The sequence below is a fragment of the Maniola jurtina genome, chromosome 5 (assembly GCF_905333055.1).
Source record: "Maniola jurtina chromosome 5, ilManJurt1.1, whole genome shotgun sequence".
NCBI classification, from domain to species: domain Eukaryota; kingdom Metazoa; phylum Arthropoda; class Insecta; order Lepidoptera; family Nymphalidae; genus Maniola; species Maniola jurtina.
Window position 1 is genome coordinate 14968201 of NC_060033.1, and position 20523 is coordinate 14988723.

General features: G+C 37.7%; 2 protein-coding genes across 2 annotated transcripts; one reads left to right on the forward strand and one right to left on the reverse strand.

Moving 5' to 3' along the window:
• Window positions 1-1953: 1953 nt before the first annotated feature.
• On the reverse strand, window positions 1954-14849 carry LOC123865075 (digestive cysteine proteinase 2). Its single transcript, XM_045905916.1, has 15 exons — window positions 14706-14849; window positions 14320-14407; window positions 11815-11920; window positions 11220-11343; window positions 10902-11037; window positions 9873-9988; window positions 8600-8714; window positions 7924-8004; window positions 7111-7235; window positions 6465-6566; window positions 5735-5861; window positions 5069-5174; window positions 4095-4184; window positions 3364-3461; window positions 1954-2602 (listed from the first exon to the last, which is right to left on the reverse strand). The coding sequence occupies exons 1-15, from the start codon at window positions 14767-14769 to the stop codon at window positions 2416-2418; spliced, it is 1665 nt and encodes a 554-aa protein (XP_045761872.1). The 5' UTR covers window positions 14770-14849; the 3' UTR covers window positions 1954-2415.
• A 324-nt stretch (window positions 14850-15173) lies between these two features.
• On the forward strand, window positions 15174-20055 carry LOC123865070 (gastrulation defective protein 1 homolog). The gene is made up of 5 exons (XM_045905902.1): window positions 15174-15553; window positions 16058-16462; window positions 17308-17419; window positions 18299-18494; window positions 18853-20055. Exons 1-5 carry the CDS (start codon window positions 15371-15373, stop codon window positions 19976-19978), a joined length of 2022 nt encoding a protein of 673 aa, XP_045761858.1. The 5' UTR covers window positions 15174-15370; the 3' UTR covers window positions 19979-20055.
• The last annotated feature ends 468 nt before the right edge of the window (window positions 20056-20523 follow it).

Here is a 20523-nt window from a genome sequence, read left to right on the forward strand (position 1 = left end):
CATACTTTCAAACAATATAATTATAAGCAAGAAAAAACAAAAATAATAACACTTTTCTATTTTAGAAGTTATTTATTTGTCTTTTGTGCAGTTCATAAATTATTATAATAAGCAAGAAATAAATAAGACGCTTGTCAAAAAATTAACACATCAAGTTAACAGAAGGTATACAAAAGAGGAAAAAAAATTGACATACTTTATCTACTCCTATTACTCCTATAGTAATTTAAAACCAATATCGATGTGAAGTATGCTAAAAGTCGGTCAAGTATGAACGTAATGTTTTATTTACGTTTTGGGTTACTTTTAGGTTTGTGAGATGAATCAACATGTTAATTACTTAGTTAGAAATCAAAATCAATTATAACTTCTAACTGCAATAACAATAACATCACTCACAAATAGAATTAAATTAATTACCTATACTTTATTTAATAATGTATAAAGGTAGGCCACCCTCGTAAGCTATTACTTTTTGTAATCGACTCGTCATGTTAGTAACCATATTCCAGCAAGTCTATGCTGCCCCACAGAGACTCCCAGGTTGAAGTTACCACTTTATTCAAAGTATAATAGGTATATCGTTTACCTGTTGTTCTATTATTATAGTATTTTACGTCCATCCTTGTCCGACTCAAAAGATTTTTCATTATTAAAAATAACAACGTAATTACATCAGTCAAAGTTTATATATTTCATTGCAAAATGAAAGTCTATGGTCCTGGTGCAAACCATTCGTAATATTTTCTTCGTAATGTATTCCGGCCGCACGCAAATGCTTCCGCACAGTTTGTAGAACTACATTGTGCTTGGTCGCTGTCAACCAAATTTTTAAAAAGGAATCCACGCTATGCATTGCAACGATTTCTTGGTGGTGATGTGACTCCATCTTATAAGCTGATGGTTTGGGCCCAGGTCAACAAATTGTCTACATGCCCCGTTTCTCCGTAGTGACAGACCCACAAGCGCACGGTATTCATCTGTAAATGATTATATCCTGGATTAATACATAGGTTACTTTTTATCCCGGAAAATTAATGAGTTCCACGGGATTTTTAATAACCTATATACACGGGAATGAAGTCGCGGGCATCAACTAGTATTTAGTATATTGGTTACATTGTTATATTATAATGCGTCTGATTAAAAGTATTAAATGGACTAAAAACATTACGCTAACATTTAGAAAATACTAAATGCACATAAGTAAAACCATAAACATAATTTCAATACGAGTAGGTTATATTTGTTTACTTACCGATATCATCGATTTCGGTTATCGAAATATTCCGCTCAAATAACAATCTCTGCTTTTTAAACAAAGATAAATAAATGTTCCATGGTGGTGAGAAGTTCAGTAGTTATTCAGTGTGAAAAATAACACAATACACCATAAATGAATTCACTACTAGGATCTATTAATCCGCGTGCTCAAGTTCTATTTGACAATAATTTATAAAATAGGTAGGGTAGATTTAAAAAATGAGACATCAACTTGATATTGCCATTCTGTAATCTATAGGTATACCTACACCGTATAATTTATCGTTTTGTGGGTTCGAAACATTTCAGTGATGAATAGACCTTAACTGTCTTGTTTTAAAGCTTAAATTCGTCCACATATCTACAGCCAGCACTGTAAGTGAAAACTGCTAATTAAAGTCGTGAATTTTAGACGTTATCTCAAGGTGGTTTAAGGCCATTTTACTCTGACATAATTGTGCTTCGACGATCGGATTCTATCAGCGTGGGTAAGCGGCAATACTACCTAGTGCCTGCTGTGGGGAAATCAGCGAAATATGTAATTTGTAATTATTGCAAGTAGGTATGGTGAAAAGAGACCGACAATTCATTAAAGAGAGATAGGTGTAAAATAATAAGTAAACGAGTTATGCACACACATAATGCTTCGTTGTGTTGCCTGCTTACCGATTTGTTTTGCTTTGTGTACCTCAGTTTCACAATATATCTAAGCCTTTGCAATATTAATTTATTTATAAATAAAAACTACACTTAATCTACGAGTAGAAACGAAAACACCATTAATATAATTAAATTTCTCATTTACGTTTTGAAGGTTTTGTACTAATTAAAAAATTAACCTGGGCGACAACTACTAAGATAGATATACAATTACTGAGATAGATTTGTGGGATGCATAATTATTTTTAGAATCCATGGATAAAAGATGGTAACCAATAACCATATAATGGATTTTTGTGACATACAAAAGCCCATTAACCCATTCAATAGAGAATTTTACACCAAACGAGAAAAAATCAAAAAATGTATAAAGAAGATAGCAATAAGCAATCGAAAAATTCTAATTTCATTATATAATATATTATATTGAAAAAAAACAATTTTAAATTTTGCTCTTCATCCCACTTCTGACCTTTTCCTATAACATGTTATCTACATAAGTACGTAAGTGGGCGCGGCCTGGACGCCACAGTTGTCATCCTTGGTGGCCATGAGCACGTATCCATCATTGCCCCACAAGTTGGACCAAGAGTTCTTGATGAGCCAGTACTTCTGTCCTTTGAGGATGCCGTAACCAACTGCTAAGACCGCGTGGTCAAGCTCTTCTACTTGGTTTTTGCTGTGAAAAAAAAAAACATAATATAGCCTCTATGCCTAGGAGTGATCGAACACACCTCTATCTATTCAAAGCTGTGTCGTTTGTAGTGGGTAATCTCTGGAACTACTCAACCGATTTCAAAATTCTCTCACCAATAGATATTAATATTCTCTCACCTACATTGTTCCTGTGTGACATAGGCTGTATTTTACTTTCAAAAAAATTAGGGATCCCTACGAAAATTGCAACAAGCTGAACCCGTGCGAGGCCGGGACGAGTAGCTAGTAAGTTATAAGTTGTAAGATCTGACCAAAGAGATGCGATAAATGCAATTATTTAACCAAGAGGTGAGCTAATAAAGTTTATGTAGAGCTTAAAATATAGCTACATATAACTTTGTCATAATACCAATTTGGATTCTAGAAAATCCATACTAATATTATTAATGCGAAAGTGTGTCTATCTGTCTGTCTGCTATCTTTCCACGGCTCAACAGTTTAACCGATTTTGACGAAATTTAGTACAGAGTTAGCTTACGTCCCGAGGAAGGACATAGGCTACTTTTTATCCTGGAAATTCAAAGAGTTCCCACGGGATTCTTAAAGGCCCAACTGTTTAACAGATTTATATTAAATTTGGTACAGAGGAAGCTCGCATCCCGGAAAATGACATAGGCAACTTTTATCCCGGAAAACCACAGAGTTCCCACGGGATTTTTAAAACCTAAATCCACGCAGACGAAGTTGCTGTATCATCTAGTCAGAAAAAAAGGTTTTATTTACCACTTAGGTTCATAGTAGACGCCATTGGAGTAAAAGCTGAAGCTTTTGTGTGACGCGTCGATTGCCACCGACACGGGTCCGTACTTGAAGATCGCGTACTGTAAAAGGCATCAAATTCTTTTGACAATGTTTGTTGTAGGTATCTTATCGAGGTATACTTCTATATAATCTTCTTAATATATAAAACACAAAAAAAAATCCACCTATATTCAGTATGGGTTTTCTAACCATGTGCCCCAAACAGGTTTTATTAGGAAGGCAATAATGCGAAGATGGTTTTAGTCAATAAAAAAATGCATTAGGCAGTTTTTAGTAGCACACGCCGAGTATCCGCTAGTCTAATCTAAATTAGCACCTCTGGGCCCAAGTCTTTCTACTCATACCTAATAGGCATAAGTTCTCTAGAATTCATATCTTCACCTAATTTCCGTACTGTCTGGGAATCTCTTGTTTAAAACGCCAAAATATTCTATTCAAATAAGTCTTTTAAATAATTCAAAGGTATACTTTTTTTTTAAATAAAAATTGCGAGCAAACGAGCAGGCGGGCCACCAAATATTAAGTGATTACCGCTACCCACGAACATTTGCAGCACCAGAGAAACCGCCAATGCGATGCCGGTCCTTCAGGAATTGGTGGGTCCGCCTCTTGAATAACCCCATATTGTAATCTAGTGGGTAAAACGCCGAAGGGAGTAACATATTAAAGTGGATTGTTTTTGAAATACTCACCCGCAAAGAGTTTTCGTTCTTGGCAGTAACGTTCACCCATCCTTTCATCGATGTGACCAGCGTTACATTATCGATGTGGCAATAGCCATCCTGTAAAAAACACAACAGAATTTAAATATCTAAGTCAGGACCAGAACAGGTGAAAATCATCATCTGGTGGGAGGCTTCGGCAGTGGCTAGTTACCACCCTACCGGCAAAAGCTGTGCCGCCAGCCAAACCTTTAGCGTTCCGTACGATACCGTGTTGAAACCAAAGGGGTATGGATTTAATAACTGCCATACCACTTCCAGGTTAACCCGCTTCCATTTTAGACTGCATCATCACTTACCACCAGGTGAGATTGCAGTCAAGAGCTAACTTGTATCTGAATAAAAAAATCATCATTGGCACTACAGCCTTTTGTGGGCCCGAGTTTTTTTTTTATTAAATACAAGTTAGCCCTTAACTTGTTTGTTTATTGGTTTTTTGGTTTGTCCTTCATTCACATCACAACGGAGTAACAGATCAACGTAACATAGGCTCCTTTTTATCCCGCAAAATCAAAGTGTTCCCACAGGATTTTCAAAAACCCAAACCCACGAAACAACAAACAAGTCGCGGGCATCGGCTAGTATTATACATTTCATGGTAACATCTGGTATCCTCACTTCAGAAAAAGATAAAGGTCTTTAAGGGGCATGAGACGGGTCTGCCCGGATTTTAATTGCGACAATGATAAGAAATTAGATCTAGTATCGCCAAATTCTCACAAATTAGTCGATACTAGAGCAAATTTTTTAAACTGGACCCTTTCAAGTAAAGATTTTTATATAAACCTGTGAGGATGATAGTGATATATGATGCTATTGTCGCAATTAAAATGCCATAAGCCTACGTTGTCGTATTTTTTCGCGGGCAGACCCGTCGCATCCACCTTAATAGTAAATTTTTAGACTGCAAAAATGCTAGGGTTGCAGGGGGCAATTAGAAATACCTGTCCCAAGTAACCGCCATAGTCCTCCTCGGTGGGTAGACCATGTTTCATGATCCACTGGTACGCGCGGAAATCCTCCCCGCCGTCGCAACCGTTGTTACCGAAACTGAAAAGAATGCATTCTTATGCTTTCAGTATCACTCTGATACCCATATATCAATATTATATTAGTTGGTTTTACATCCATCACGCCAAAACGGAGCAATGGATGAGATTTTTTGCATGGATGTAGTCAAAAACCTGGAGAGTGACAGTGAAAAATCTATCTTGCAATTAAAAAAACGTAGACGTAGATTTACATACTTGACGCAATTGCGCAATCATTGCGTGAATAGGGATGATGACTACTAGTCAAATCAGTGACTTTTTTACCAAACGTGAAAACGATCGCTTAGTAAGGGACCTTGTACGAACTTCACAGATGTGACGTTATACAAATATTTGACATAATTTGACGTACTTTTTTAGTAAAATCGATAATTTAAAATAGTTAGCAAACTTAAAACTAACAGCGGACGTGTATTTTACGAATTTTGGATGACCCTCTATTTAATAATTACTAAGAAATAATTTACTTTAGATGTATGCATAATCCCAATTGCCGAAGGGATGTCGCACGTTCAGTCCTCTTTAATCTGACCATTAGACCTATGTACATATACTCACCCCCAGGAACAATCGACGAGAGCCTGTTGACTGAGTCGAACCAAGTGCCCTCCGTTATGCAGGAACAGGGCGCCTTCCACTGCGCCTACAGTGCCGAACGACCAGCAAGAGCCGCAGACGGATTGATCTGTGACCATACAAGCATAACCAGTGACAAAAACCGGCCAAGTGCGAGTCAGACTCGCGCACTGAGGGTTCCGTACTCGGGAATTTTTTCGACATTTTGCACGATGAATTAAAAACTATTATGTATGTATTATGTATAAATGAAAATCTGATTTAAAAGGTAAAGTCCTTTTATATGATACCCCACTTGGTATAGTTATTTTTTTTTGTGATGTAACCACAATTTTACGGTTTTCGGAGGAGTTTTAAGTCCTACCTACATGCCAAATTTCATGATTCTAGGTCAACGTGAAGTACTTTATAGCTTTTCTTGACAGACACGACAGACAGATGGATAGACAGACAAACAACAAAGTGATCCTATAAGAGTTCCTTTTTCTTTTTGAGCTACGGAACCCTTTAAAATAGTTACCAACGTGGATAGAGGAGCCAGACTAACAGGGCAGACATACATTTTTTTAAATAATATTGATATTAGCCATGCTAATCATGACTAATACTGCCGTTTCCCCTCCAACTAAGCGTAAAGCTTGTGCTAGGTTGTGTTGTGTGTGTACAACATGGTTATATTGTATGCCTGCCTTGTTATTCTTCGCCTTGTTACCTTTCACAGGTGTGACAGCGCCAAAAAGTCTCCAGTCGAATTCAGACGGTAGCTTATCACTTAATTCTTCCATTTCTTTCTCGCTGTGAGGGAATGGCAGACCTGTCCACATAAAATCACTATGTACCTACTTTTTGAAAGTACAATCAAAATCTGTTTTTCCAACATTGAAGGGAAAACAATTATTATAATATATTATTTTTGTTTTGCTTTGTATTTTTCTGTATTAACTTTGTGGTGTACAATAAAAGTATGTACTTATTATTAATTCATGCATAAATAGAAATTTAAGCTAGAATAATATTACGTATTAGCGCATAGGCTAAATGGTACTAGGAATATACAAGTAGCTACCAGTGTATATCCGGTGCTTCAAGGAATTTTCTACATAATTTTTAAATAAATATCAAAAACTAACAGTCACTTCAGTACTGAGTGAACATACGAGTACATATCCCGAATTTCGGCACTGGTAGCAAAGCGAACCGTGGCCTAGCGGTCAAGGCGTCGGGCGATAATCCCAGAAGATGTAGATTCGATTTCAGTCGGTTCCACAATTTTTAATATGTATTTAAAAACTATTTTTTTTTAAATGTGATACTATTTTTTTTAATGTGATAACTATTTTTTTTTAAATATGTCATACCCATAGAGTTGGGACCAGAGTATCGTCGTCCTCTCAGCGCGGCCAGTTCATCGTCCGTGCGATCCGCAAGATGGTTCACGGCCAATGTGAAGCCGCGGTGAGCGCGGTTGTTGGAGTGGATGTACCTTTGTTTCAACAAAGTTTTACAAAACCAGTTACAGTGGGAGTTAATAAAAATAACCGCGCACGCTTCAGCACTGTATTAGTATATCAAAAAACTTGTAATAAAAAACCAGCCAAATGCGAGTCAGACTCGCGCACCGAGGATTCCGTACTCGGGTATTTTTTGCGATACTTTGCACGATAAATCTAAAACTATTATGCATTTAAATAAATAAATATAATGTGTTTATTGTGTGAAATAAAAGAACTTGTGTTGCTCTGAAAAGAGAAACAACAATCAAAGCTGTTACTCCACACTCTCATCAGATTCCAATATCCAAATTGCATGACATTAAAAAACATTCGGAAAAAATAACGTTCATTTTCAACATTGTCAACTGTCAAAAGTTGTGCCAGACAACTTGTGACGTGTGCGCGGCAAATTCAAATTATGCTGCCATATAAATGAAGAACTTCATTTACATAAATAAAAATTTAAGAATATGCACTGTACAGGTAAATGGATACCCTACATGGTGTAGTTATCTTACTTTCAAAATTGAAACACATTTTAATATTTTTTAGTGATGTAACCACAAATTCACGGTTCTCGGATTCTTCCATTACTTGTGCTATAAGAGCTACCTACCTGCCAAATTTCATGATTCTAGATCAACGGGAAGTATCTCGACCAAGCAAGATAAAACTTACCTGAGATTTTGCCTGAATATATTAGATCTCTTGGCGTGCTCAATATCCGACGAGTACTGTTTGTTGTGCTTCGATTTGAATCTGAAACAAATTATTTATACAATTATTCTAACGTTTATAAAATTTATCTAACGATATGCGATCTCACCTGATGGTAAGTGATGATGCAGTCTAAGATGGAAGCGGGCTAACTTGGAAGGGGCAGTTTCATTAAACCCATACCCATGATCGGTTTCTAGACGGCATCGTACCGGAACGCTATATCGCTTGGCGGCACGATTTTGCCGGTACGGTGGTAACTAGGCGCGGCCAAAGCCTCCCAGCAGACCAGACCCCGAGACAATTTAGAAACAATAAATTCCTAAATTGCCCCTGCTGGCAGGAAGCCAAAAAACAAAGATGTATGTTCACTCAGTACTGAAGCGACTGTTAATGCCATCTAGTAGCGACACTTTGCAGTTATCGAAACTACTTCCAAAACCCTTTACAATGCAGCAACTTTAGTTACTGGCAGTAAGCGAACCGTGGCTTAGAAATTTCGTTCAGCTTTCTTCGGAAGTGAGTAAAGAGCAATGAGAAGTTTTTTATTTGGTAAAAAATACAACTATTTGATTTGACTCCACACACGTCGGATAACATTATAAGTGTATTTCCAGCATTGTATTGTTTCCATTACCTTTCGAATTCTTCTTCAATGTGAGCGTCGTGTATGGGATGGACGAATTCCTTCATCGGGTTGAAGGTCGCGAAGTGACGATACCCGGGGCCCGGGAACGATGAGCATTGGAGACCTGGGACAAAAAGATATCGGATTTTTTGTCAAGACATTCTCAGTAGCGGCCTTGGGAATACGGCGGTCTTACACCCCCAAATGAAGTGCACGTAAACGATCCAACGCCTAATCTTTCTCCGGTCGTGTCGGATTGCCAACCCATCGAACTATGAGAATGAGAAAATAGAGAATGTACCTGTGTTTGCGCACACACTAATGCACTATTTCTCTTGCGTAGTTGCCTAATCTCCGTTAAAAGTGGGCTGTTTTGGCCGACATTCGGTAAAGGAAACAATTTTATATAGAGAGAAAGAAAGGAAGAACAAAGAAAAGCGTTTTTATTTGTTTTTCTTTAAATAAATAAATTTGAAAAAAAAATAATTAAAGCTGCGTGTATATAAAATCTTTGTGCTTTGATGTTGATATAATTTGTGGTAAATAATAATTTAACACGCATTTTTATTGATAACATTTTTAACATACTCGTATGACCGACAAAATTGTCGGTCGGTGGCGGAATGTCGAACGAGTATGTCAAATATGCATAACGAACTTTTTTATCAATTCTTGGATATTTTTATGGAATGTCGTTTATTATGATTAACTTTTATCGCTTCGAAACTATCTAATATATTTACTATTATTTTGTGCATGTTAAAAAAATCGAAATGTGCTATAAAAACTGCGCAATTTTAATAAACGTCCCATCTCCTGTGTACTACTACAGAGGTTTTTGTTACAGATAACAAAAACAGACACCCTGGCCAATGTCGTTCACGTCGTAGTTCTTATAGTCGATGTAGTTAGTGCGCATAGTTTGTTTTCAATATAATGAAATAGCCAGCAAACGAGCAGACAGGTCACCTGATGTTAAGTGATTACCTCACCCATGAACATTTTCAGCACCAGAGGTACCGCCGATGCGCGGCTTCCTTTCAGGAATTTGTTGGTCCGACCCTTGAATAACCTCACGTTGTAATCTAGTGGGAACATCACTACCCAGGCACCCAGGTGGTGAGGGTGAAATATAGTGCGGCCTGATCAAAGAGGGTGATAGTTATCACAAGTTGACGAATCACTGAGCTCTCGCGTGACGTCATCACACCCCTCCCGCACCGCTCCACTACGCAGGAACCCCCTCAGTAATGCGTTATGCTTGTAAAAGTATTCAACTTACTGGGATCGATCTTGAAGACGTCCTGGTCGATTTCGTCCACGTCGTAGTCCCTATAGTCGATGTAATAGTGATCGTAGTGCGACCCGAGCAGAGAGTTGAAGCCTTTCATTTCATACCTGGAAATAATACCAAAATAATCACTACAAAAAAAAGCTGTGATAGCCTAGTGGTTAGAACGTCCGCCTCCTAATCGGAGATCGGGGGTTCGATCCCGGGCACGCACCACTAACTTTTCAGTTATGTGCGTTTTAAGCAATTAAATATCACTTGCTTTAACGGTGAAGGAAAACATCGTGAGGAAACCTGCATGCCTGAGAGTTCTCCATGTTCTCAAAGGTCTGTGAAGTCTGCCAATCCGCATTGGGCCAGCGTGGCAGACTATGGCCTAAACCCTTTCATTCTGAGAGGAGACCCGTACTCAGTAGTGGGGCGGAAATGGGTTGATCATGATGATGAATCACTACATAATAAATCAAAGTGGCTCCGACTTTGTCTGTCTGTACGCGTTAATCTCAGGTTGAGATCTAGAGAGCGTACTTCAATTTTGCTTAGACTTACACTGTCAAAACGAGATGACGCTATATAATTGGCATAAATCTGTCTCGTTTTAACTGAAACTCAAAGTACACTCTATAAATCTCAGCCTAAGTGCGCTATAGTCTTCAAGTCAATCTCAAACCAGTGCACGTTTGGAACACTCGTAAATCTATTTTTAAGTTTACGTTATTAATTTATTATCATTACCTTACAAATTCAATAGTGACAATCAAAAAGTGTACAATGGTAACGGTACCAATCACACTAATTTTATAAAGGCGAAAGATTGTGTGTATGTATATGTGTGCATGTTTGTTACTCTTTCACGCAAAAACTACTGGACGAATTTGGCTGTTTGGAACGGAGATAGACTATACCTTATCCCGGAAAAGCAAAGAATTTCCACGGGATTTTGAAAAACCTAAATCCACGCGAACGAAGTCGCAAGCATCGTCTAGTTTTGAATAAATGCTTTGAGTTTGAGAATCTCACCTGAGAGGTATGGGTATGGGGTCGCCCTTCAGACTCTTCTTGTACTTGACCCACATGGTGTACTTGTTGATCTTGTCGCCGATAGTCTGCACCATGCGCCATTTCGCCGCGTCAGAGTCTTGCATCGTTTCTGTATCTGAACAAACATTACCTTTAACCATCTTTCGATAAATAGGTATATACTTATATAGGTTTAACGGGACTGCCGAATTTTGTGGATATTCATCCAAAAATTTTAGTATTTTGGCACTGTTTGCAATCAGCGTTTATAAATTAGCGCATCAGGCCAATGTGTACTGGAGTCATTATTACACTTACCGACATATTTGAAGTCGGTCATATCGGGTAACACCGTCTGTATATTGATGCTCTGGTCTTCAGTGCCATTGACCTGAAGGCAGGTCTCTTGATTTTGTACTTTTTCCGTCGTCACTGGAGCGATCTATTGAATAAAATGTTCTTTATTTTTTTCATTTCTAATCCTATTTTAAATTCTGTAACTTTCACTCTAATGCTCGGGCTACATTAAGGTTAACATCAATGCCCAACAACGCCTTAATCAACGCGATAATTCCGATTATTAATCAACGAGTTAAACTGAGTGGCTACACTTGAACGGTTAACGTCTAGTGCCAATTGAATTAGGGTAAAATCGTCTAACGCCAAACGGAATTGTGAATGCCATTGTTCAAATTATCGCGTGAATCGTGGCTACACCTGCGGTTAACGGCCATTAGCGCGTGTTTCAACGGCGTTTCGCGGCATAGTGTTCTGGCAGAATTTTGGCCACAGCGGCCAATCTCAATGGATAGACTAGCTAACTATACAAAAGATATAGTTCTCAAGGGCGCAGAGGTGTACTCTCTATTTCAGAGGTTCATAACCGGTGGGTAAGACGATAAGACGAACTTACCTTGATCGAAGTGCCGAAGGCGGGGTAAACAGATGATGCGAGCTGATAGGTCTTGACCATTGCGCCGTAGTAGTCGATGCGTGACTTGCCATTTTTGCTGTCGAACCTGGGACAGTAATATAATACGTAATTATATAAACCTCAATAGCTCAGCGGTTACATACATGAGCGGACTAAATCCACGACAGATGGACAGACACGACGTACAGACGGACGGACGGAAGGACCATACAGAGAACAAAGTGATCCTATAAAGGTTCCGTATTTTCTTTTTGAGGTACGGAACCCTAAAAACTGACTGACTGACAGACATGTCAGCATACAGTTCAAACCTTAGTGCCCGTTCCACTTATCCGACCAGTCTTTTTTCTCTGTCAGTCTAAATAGACGGATGTGCCAGTGGCAGTACAATTTGTAGGGATAACCTAAGAAACCTTAAGCCTCACAGGAGGCACCCTTAGAAAGATGTTACCTCCCAGCCTCTTCAATCATTTTTTCGAGCCCTAGGGCTCGCCCGGTGACGCTATAGCGGCCAGTAAGACCTACGCAAAATACTCAATCCGAAACACCACAAGAGCCGCTGGATTCAGGCGGCGTAGTACCTACAAGAGACCTATGTCCAGCAGCAGACCTCTATCGGTTGATGGTGATACATAATCGGGGCCCCAAAATATATCTAGTGTTTATATAAACTTTCCAATCCTAATCAAAATAAACTCTAAACTAGGTTAACACTCTGCAAAACCAAACAAAATATATTCAGCAATAAATAATAATAAGCAATAAACAGAATTATCTTTAACCAACATGACCTGTTGGACGTAGAACGCAGATAAAGTTCATTATAATGTCTCGCCACATATGACCTCATGTTGTGCAAATAATAGACTTACGAACTTACACTTGGGATCTGTTAAAACTTAAAATACTAGATAATGCCCTAGCAACTAGAAAATTCGTCCACGTGGAGGTTTACAAAAATCCCATGGGAACTTGTTGTTTATCTGGGATAAAAAGTAGCCTAAGTCACTTGCCAGGTCTTCAAGTTAGATAAGTTAGACGGATGTGCAAAAAATTATGCAAATGAAGTTGCAGCATCAACTATCACACTAATATTATAAAGGAGAAAGTTTGTATGTGTGTGTGTGTGTATGTTTGTTGTACTCTTTCACGCAAAAACTACTCGACGGATTGGGCTGAAATTTAGAATAGAGATAGATTATACCCTGGGTTAGCACATAAGCTACTTTTTATACCGGAAAATCAAAGAGTTCCCACGGGAATTTAAAAAAACCTACATCCACGCGAACGAAGTCGCGGGTATCAGCTAGTTGAGTAATAAAATTAAAAAATAAGCTGATTTTGCAAAATGCAACATCTACTTATTATTTATTACAAGGTCTTATTAAATTAATAAGTAATTATTATCATCATCTATCTACTTATACTACTCGTATATGCCATACTAGCTGACGCCCGCGACTTCGTCCGCGTGGATTTAGGTTTTTCGAAATCCTGTGGGAACTCTTTGGGTTTCCGGGATAAAAAGTAGCCTATGTGCTAATCAAGGATATTATCTATCTCCATTTCAAATTTCAGTCAAATCCGTCCAGTGTTTTTTGCGTGAAGGAGTAACAAACATAGACACACACACACATACACACAAACTTTCGCCTTTATAATATTAGTGTGAAGTGCTAAATGTATGGAATAAATAACAGATATTTAGTTGTTTGTAATATGAGTAATACGATCAGCAATTTAATACCCATATAAGTAGTTATGACTTATTATGTAGTAGGTATGTTTAACTGTTTAATCATATTGCTGCAGTAAACAATATGCATTAATTTGCATTGAATCACCAAATTATTTGTATACTTTGATGTTTCAAATAGTAGGTACTATTTGGTAAAATAGAGGATTGAATATTTCAATAAACTAAAATATATCAGTTTTCTATATTATAAAGTATGGAAATTACATGGAATAGATGGATTAAAGTATGGAATTACATGTTGTTTAATTAATTTTTTAAAGCTCCCAAATAATAAAAGTTATCTTAACTTAAAATATGTATAATTTTCATACTAAAATTCAACTTAATTGGAAGAATGATGCACAAATGCATAGGTAACAAGAAACATTAATCTTACTAATATAAACTCTTTGTAAACTATAGGTAATATTATAAATGTGAAAGTTTGATTGTTTGCGACTCCTTAGAGCCACAATGACTGAACCAAATATATGAATGGATATAGCCTAAATCATTAACATATACATAGGCATTTTATTCAGTTTTCACAAAATTTTCAAAAACCACATAGATGGAGTCACAGGCAAAATTAGTTTTTATATTAATTATGTACTTAATACTAAGTAAATACGGACTAAATTGAACAATCTACGTGGTTTAAGTTCAAACCACACCAGTTTAAGTTTTATTATTCCACAGATCTCACAGTTTTGCTAATTTATAAAGTGTATTTTTTAAATTCTTACCAAGCATAGAATGGTTCGTGAAGTTCTGCATACGGAATATTTAATACTCCCTTGACCGTATATACGTCACTCCATTGCGGTGGCGATTCTGAAAAAAATTATAAGCAGGTAGGTAAAGTAGCTAGACCCTAAAAAAGTTTACAAGCATAAAACAATTTTTCTTTTTGTTATAAAAGTGCTGAAAAGGCAGAACAGACAGCCAAATACAAAAGAATTACTTAAATAAATCACCAATCGGCCGAAACAAAGGCAAAAACATTGTTGTAATTAATTATAATTAAAAAAAAATTACACAGCGCAAATCGTTTTTGCGGGTAAGTCCATATTTAAATAGAGCATTTGGATAAGTTTTCAACACTATAGATATTGCGCTATAGTTTGCTTACCTTTATCAATGTGCAAACCTAAAGCTGATCCGATAAAAACACAAATTAACGCGAAAACAAACATTTTGAACGAGCGCCCACTTCCACCACTCGAATCAGAATGACATTGACTGTTGACATTTGACAAACACCACCCAATGGCATGTCAATGGTCACAAACGTCACAAACAGTGGCAGTTGAAATCATAGAGTATGACTATTCTTGAAGTTACATTTGAACTCTAGCATTTGAACCCCAATAAAGAAAATGCTTTGGTCTGAGAATATAGCTACAAGCCAACAAGCAATTTCTGTGTATATCTCTGAAAATTCAAATGAAACAACCTAACTACATCTTAATGCCGTGTCTGAAAACGAATGGCGTTGGAAATGCGTTGGAAAATATCGATTCTAACATGAAAACTAACCTTTATCACTGCTACCAACCTACTAACAAAAACAAAGACATTGACATTTGACAGGTCAATGTCAAGGAGCTTTTCTTTTGAGTTTTGAAGTGTTTGGAAAATGGAATGCGATTGGAAAATTAATGTACAAATAAAAGTTATCAGTGTTTTTACATAAAATCATTAATTTTTTAAAACTGACTGGTAAATTAAAACGACCAGTGTCATATTTGGTACCCAAGATTCAACTCAAACTTTACTAATCCACCTGTGTTCAAAATGAGCAAGAAAACTAAACCAATATCTTTCGGTAAAATTAGCTTTAATTTTACCAAAGGCAGCTTAGATGAAAACAAGGATGAATCTACGTCAGGTTTCGGCACATTTGGACGTACGCCGATCCAGGAACAGAAGGATATTGAGGAAATTGCAGACGACTTGGAAAGCCAACATGTCCACCAAGTAATTTATTTATTTTTACCATAGCTGGTTCAAACAAATTATTAAAAAGCGTGCCGGGCATTAGCTAATATGTTCATACTAATATTATAAAATGTGTAAAAATGTCTATGTTAACTTTCCAGGGCCCATTTGTTCAATCGATTTTAGGGATTTTAAAGATTTCCAGAGACAGACTTTATATCCTCGAAAATCAAAGAGTTCCTTTCCTACGGGATTTTTAAAAACCTAAATCCACACGGAAAAGTCACAGGCATCAGCTAGTTACATATAGTATAAAACTGACTGACTAACAAACTGCTGGTTCTAAAACTTGAGATTTTGCATGTAGGGTTTCTCTATAATGTAGACGTGGCAGTCTATCTATCCATAAATATCTATCTATAAAGGATTTTCAATTATTTCACTTAGGTAGGTAAAACTTATGGCATAACTATTTCTAAATATAATTTATGTGCTGTACATGAAGTGTCTATTTTAATTTACTTATTTGGTTATTCATTTTAGGTAATGGGTATTAGAAATTTTGGCAAGAAAGCAAAGAACTTTAATGTTGAAGAAATGATTGAACAAGCAAGAAAAACTGCTCAAGAAGTAAACAAGAAGAAAACAGAAGAAACTTTGACTGGAAAAAGTTCTGATAAAAAACTTGATGAACAAAATGATGATATCATAGGTCCTTTACCACCAAAATCAACAGTAAATGATAAAACCGGTGATGAATCAAGTGATGATGATGATGACTTGATAGGGCCTCCTATACCGTCAAATCTGTTGGCTAAAGACCCTGATAAAGTTAATACTAGTGATAGTAAAAATGATACAAAAAGTGATGGAGATAGTTATGATGAACTGAGCGGTTCTGATGATGAGGACTTGAGCTTGGAGAAACGAATTCCCAATACACATGAGGTGGGCATTACAGTTTTAATTTACTTATTGTTTGCTTTTAGGGTTCCATACCTCAAAAGGACCATCCATCCATATTTTTATTTATTTTTACCCATAGTAGTTGAGTATGGAACCCTCGGTGCACAAATCTGACTCTCACTTGGCCAGTTTTTTTAACTTTGATGGGCTGCAAATTTATGTTTGGGGACTTTGTCTGTGGTGGCGTTTGCTGGCGCGCGCGTTGTGACTTTTTGGAGTGTTTTTTTGTTAGAAGTGGCCGGTTTTTGTGTCCCGCTGGTGTTTATTGGTGGTGGAACTGACCGAGGAACTGACTGAGAAGCGCTCTAAAGGGGCGCCGCGTGTATGTCGGCGGGCGCCAGCACAGACGAAGTCCATACTTATACATATAGTTTTCCTAACTTGTAAATAACTACACACTTGACATTGGCTATCAGTGTAAAGCCAGATGAGAGAAGAAAAAAAAAAACCTGACATTGGCTAATCTATGTAAAGCCAGACGAGAAGAAAAATAAATAAATTATGTTTTATAATATTTAAGTGATGTTCCTCCCTGGCTTTACAGTTTAAAATTCTAAAAACTGCTTTTCATTGGAGACATAGTAAAAACCCACTAAAATGCCAAATTAATGTGGAGTCACAAACAATGTGAAGAGTGAGTGGTTTATACGGCTATTTGGCACCGGCTCCAAAAACTGTTAATACAGAATTATTTAATGCATTAACTCTTATATACATAATATTATATTCTGAAAAAGTTAAATTGTTTATTTTTACTTTTTAGTGTTTGTGGTTATTGAAGTTGATTTTCTTTTTTTTTTAATTTTTTTATACATTATGTTTATTAGGTGGAAATGCGACATGGCACAAAAGCAGTGGTGGCTGTGGCAGTGGACCCGTCTGGTGCCAGGCTGGCGACTGGCTCAGTGGACTATGATGTGTCTTTTTGGGACTTTGCTGGTAAGACCACTTTTAATATAAGTACTTTCAAGTCATAGGTATCTTCTAGACAAGCAGGGTGCGCTTAGGCTATCACTTGCCAGCAGGTTTTTTCTTCTTCATCATCATTATTGTTTATGCACCCACTGATTACAGCTACCTCCGCCGCCGCCGCAAGTTTTTCGTGAGTCCGTTTAGTCGCACGGTAGCGCGCGCCAGGTCTCCCATACCGCGCACTTTGGCAGCGCTGAACGTGCTGCTGAAGGAGTCCCCTCGCTGTGACATATTTGTTGACAAATGGGCTGACCTCATAGGTCAGATCCTGCACTTTTGTGAAAATTTGTAGTTGACATATTTGATTATTGACTGAGGTAACTTTATGTTTTATTGTGTAACTTAATTTAATTAGTGTAATTGGACTTAAAAGGTCCGTTCTAATTAAATAAATAAATCATCATCATCATCATCAGCCTGTGGACGTCCACTGTTGGACATAGGCCTTCCCTGAAGACCACCACCACACCCGGTCTTCAGCCTTCCTCAACTAGCCACTTCCCGCCAGCCGCTTTATATTGTTGGTCCATCGTGCTGGAGGGTGTCACACTCACAACTCACCACACTACGCTTGCTTAAACGCGGTCTCCACTCAAAAACGTTCCAGCTTCAATGGCCATCGCCTCTACGACAGGCATGGCCTGCCCACTGCCACTTCGGCTTGCTAATAGTTTGGGCTATGTCAGTGACCTTGGTTCTCCTGCGGATCTCTTCATTTCGGATCTTATCCCTCAGGAAACTAACATAGCCCTCTCCATAGCTCGCTGAGCAACTTTGAATTTGTGGACTTGGCCGTTTATCAGTGTCCTGTGACTTGACTACATCAATCCACATAATTTATTTCAGGTATGGATGCATCAATGCGATCGTTCCGCACGCTGCAGCCTTGTGAGAACCATCCTATCAAGGCCCTGCAGTATTCAGCCACGGGGGATTCTATCTTAGTAGTCAGCGGCTCAGCGCAGGCCAAGGTGCTGGACAGGGATGGCTTTGAGGTGCTGGAGTGTGTCAAGGGGGACCAGTACATTACTGATATGGCCAGGTAACTTTCATTCAAAGAGGTTTTTTAGAAAAAAAATTTAAATAAAGAATTATATCAATCAATAGTGTGTAGTATTATATTTCCTATATCTCTTCTACTAAGAATTTTTTCCTTTCCAACAAACCCCCTTTTATTTATTTTTAATTGTCCTATGGGTGGCTACAGGGATTCTTCTCTGTGGGTTACAGAGAAAAATTTAAAAAAAAGTCCATCTAACCTTAATCAACCAGGGAAAGTTGCGAGTATTAGCTAGAATTAAAAAGTGGCAGGAAAAAGCATCTAAATTTACAATAAGACCATATTAAAACACGTTTTATTAATTCTGTTCTTATGATGTTGTGCTCATAAATTGTTACAGAACCAAAGGCCACACAGCAACACTGAACAGCGGGTGCTGGCATCCGCACATCCGAGAAGAATTCATGACGTGTTCCCAGGACGGAACCCTGCGCCTCTGGCTCACGGAGAACCCTAAACAACACAAACACGTCATCAAACCCAGACAGCAAGGCGGCCTAAAAACCAACCCAACCTCCTGCGCATTTTCCCGAGATGGCAACACTGTAGCTTGCGGATGCTTTGACGGCTCCATACAAATGTGGGATCACAGAAAAAATTTCGTCAACACAACAGTAATTTTACGGGACGCGCATCAAAAACAGACCGAGATTTCGTGTATATCCTTCTCCTACCTCGGCTCAAATTTAGTCAGTCGAGGAAATGACGATACGCTTAAAATCTGGGATTTGAGAAACTTTAAGAAACCCTTAAATGTGTTCGGTGACTTGTTTTCGAGGTATGAGCAAACAGATTGCAGTTTCAGTCCGGACGATTCTATGGTTTTCACCGGGGAGTCATTACAAAGGGATCAAGATGTCGGTAGATTGAGATTTTTCAATGCAAAAACATTTGAACCTGTCACAGATATTGAAGTAACTAAATCACATGTAATCAAAGGGGTATGGCATGCGAAACTAAACCAGATTTTTGTCGGCTGTGGGAACGGTATAGTCAAGTGTTATTATGATAATAAAAAGAGTCTACGTGGAGCAAAATTATGTATAGTCAAGACTCATAGAAAGAAACAATCTATGGAAGTTGTCAGCTCACAGCAAATTATCACTCCACATGCGTTACCATTGTTTAGACAAGAGAAGTTACGGACTAGCAAGAAGAAAATGGAGAAGGATAGACTTGACCCTATGAAGTCAAGGCGTCCAGATTTACCCATCACATCGGGCCAAGGAGGCAGAGTCGCTGCATCAGGCAGTACCTTGAGTTCCTTTGTAATAAGGAACCTTGGTTTGAGTAAGAGAGTTGATGATGACCAGGATCCGAGGGAAGCCATCCTGAAGTATGCTAAGGATGCAGAGGAAAACCCGTTCTGGGTTGCTCCAGCTTACAAGAAGACTCAGCCGAAACCTATTTTTCAAGATGGTGAAGATGGGCCTTCGGATGCTAAGAAACCAAAGACGGATGATTGAAAAATTTATGAAAATCGGTCAAGTGCGAGTTGGACTTGCACACGAAGGGTTCCATATCCAAGAAATAAAAATTTAATTTTCATGGCAGTCTGTTATTATTTAAAAAAAAAATGTTGTTATAGCGGCAGTAAACAGAATATATTGTGAAAATTTCAACTCTTTAGTCTCTACCTATTACGGTTAACAAGATACAGTCCGCTGACAGACAGATGGACGGACAGCGGACGTTTAGTAATAGGATCCCAAAAACCAGCTTCAGTCATAGAAATTATTTATGAAAATATTATATTATAATAATAATACATTTTTAGGTAATTAAAATGTCAATGTAAATACTATTTTATATTAGTGTAATTTTATTCTAAGCATATTTTATTAGTGTTGAATGAAATAAATCATAGAAAATAAATGAATATATTTTCTTTTGGGACTGCGAAAAGTTCGCCCCACCAGTGTGTTAGTGTTACTAGTTAGTTACTAAAGTTAAGTTAAAGAAAGTTAAATAGTTACTATTTAAGAGGGGTCTCTCCGTCACTCGCTCCATA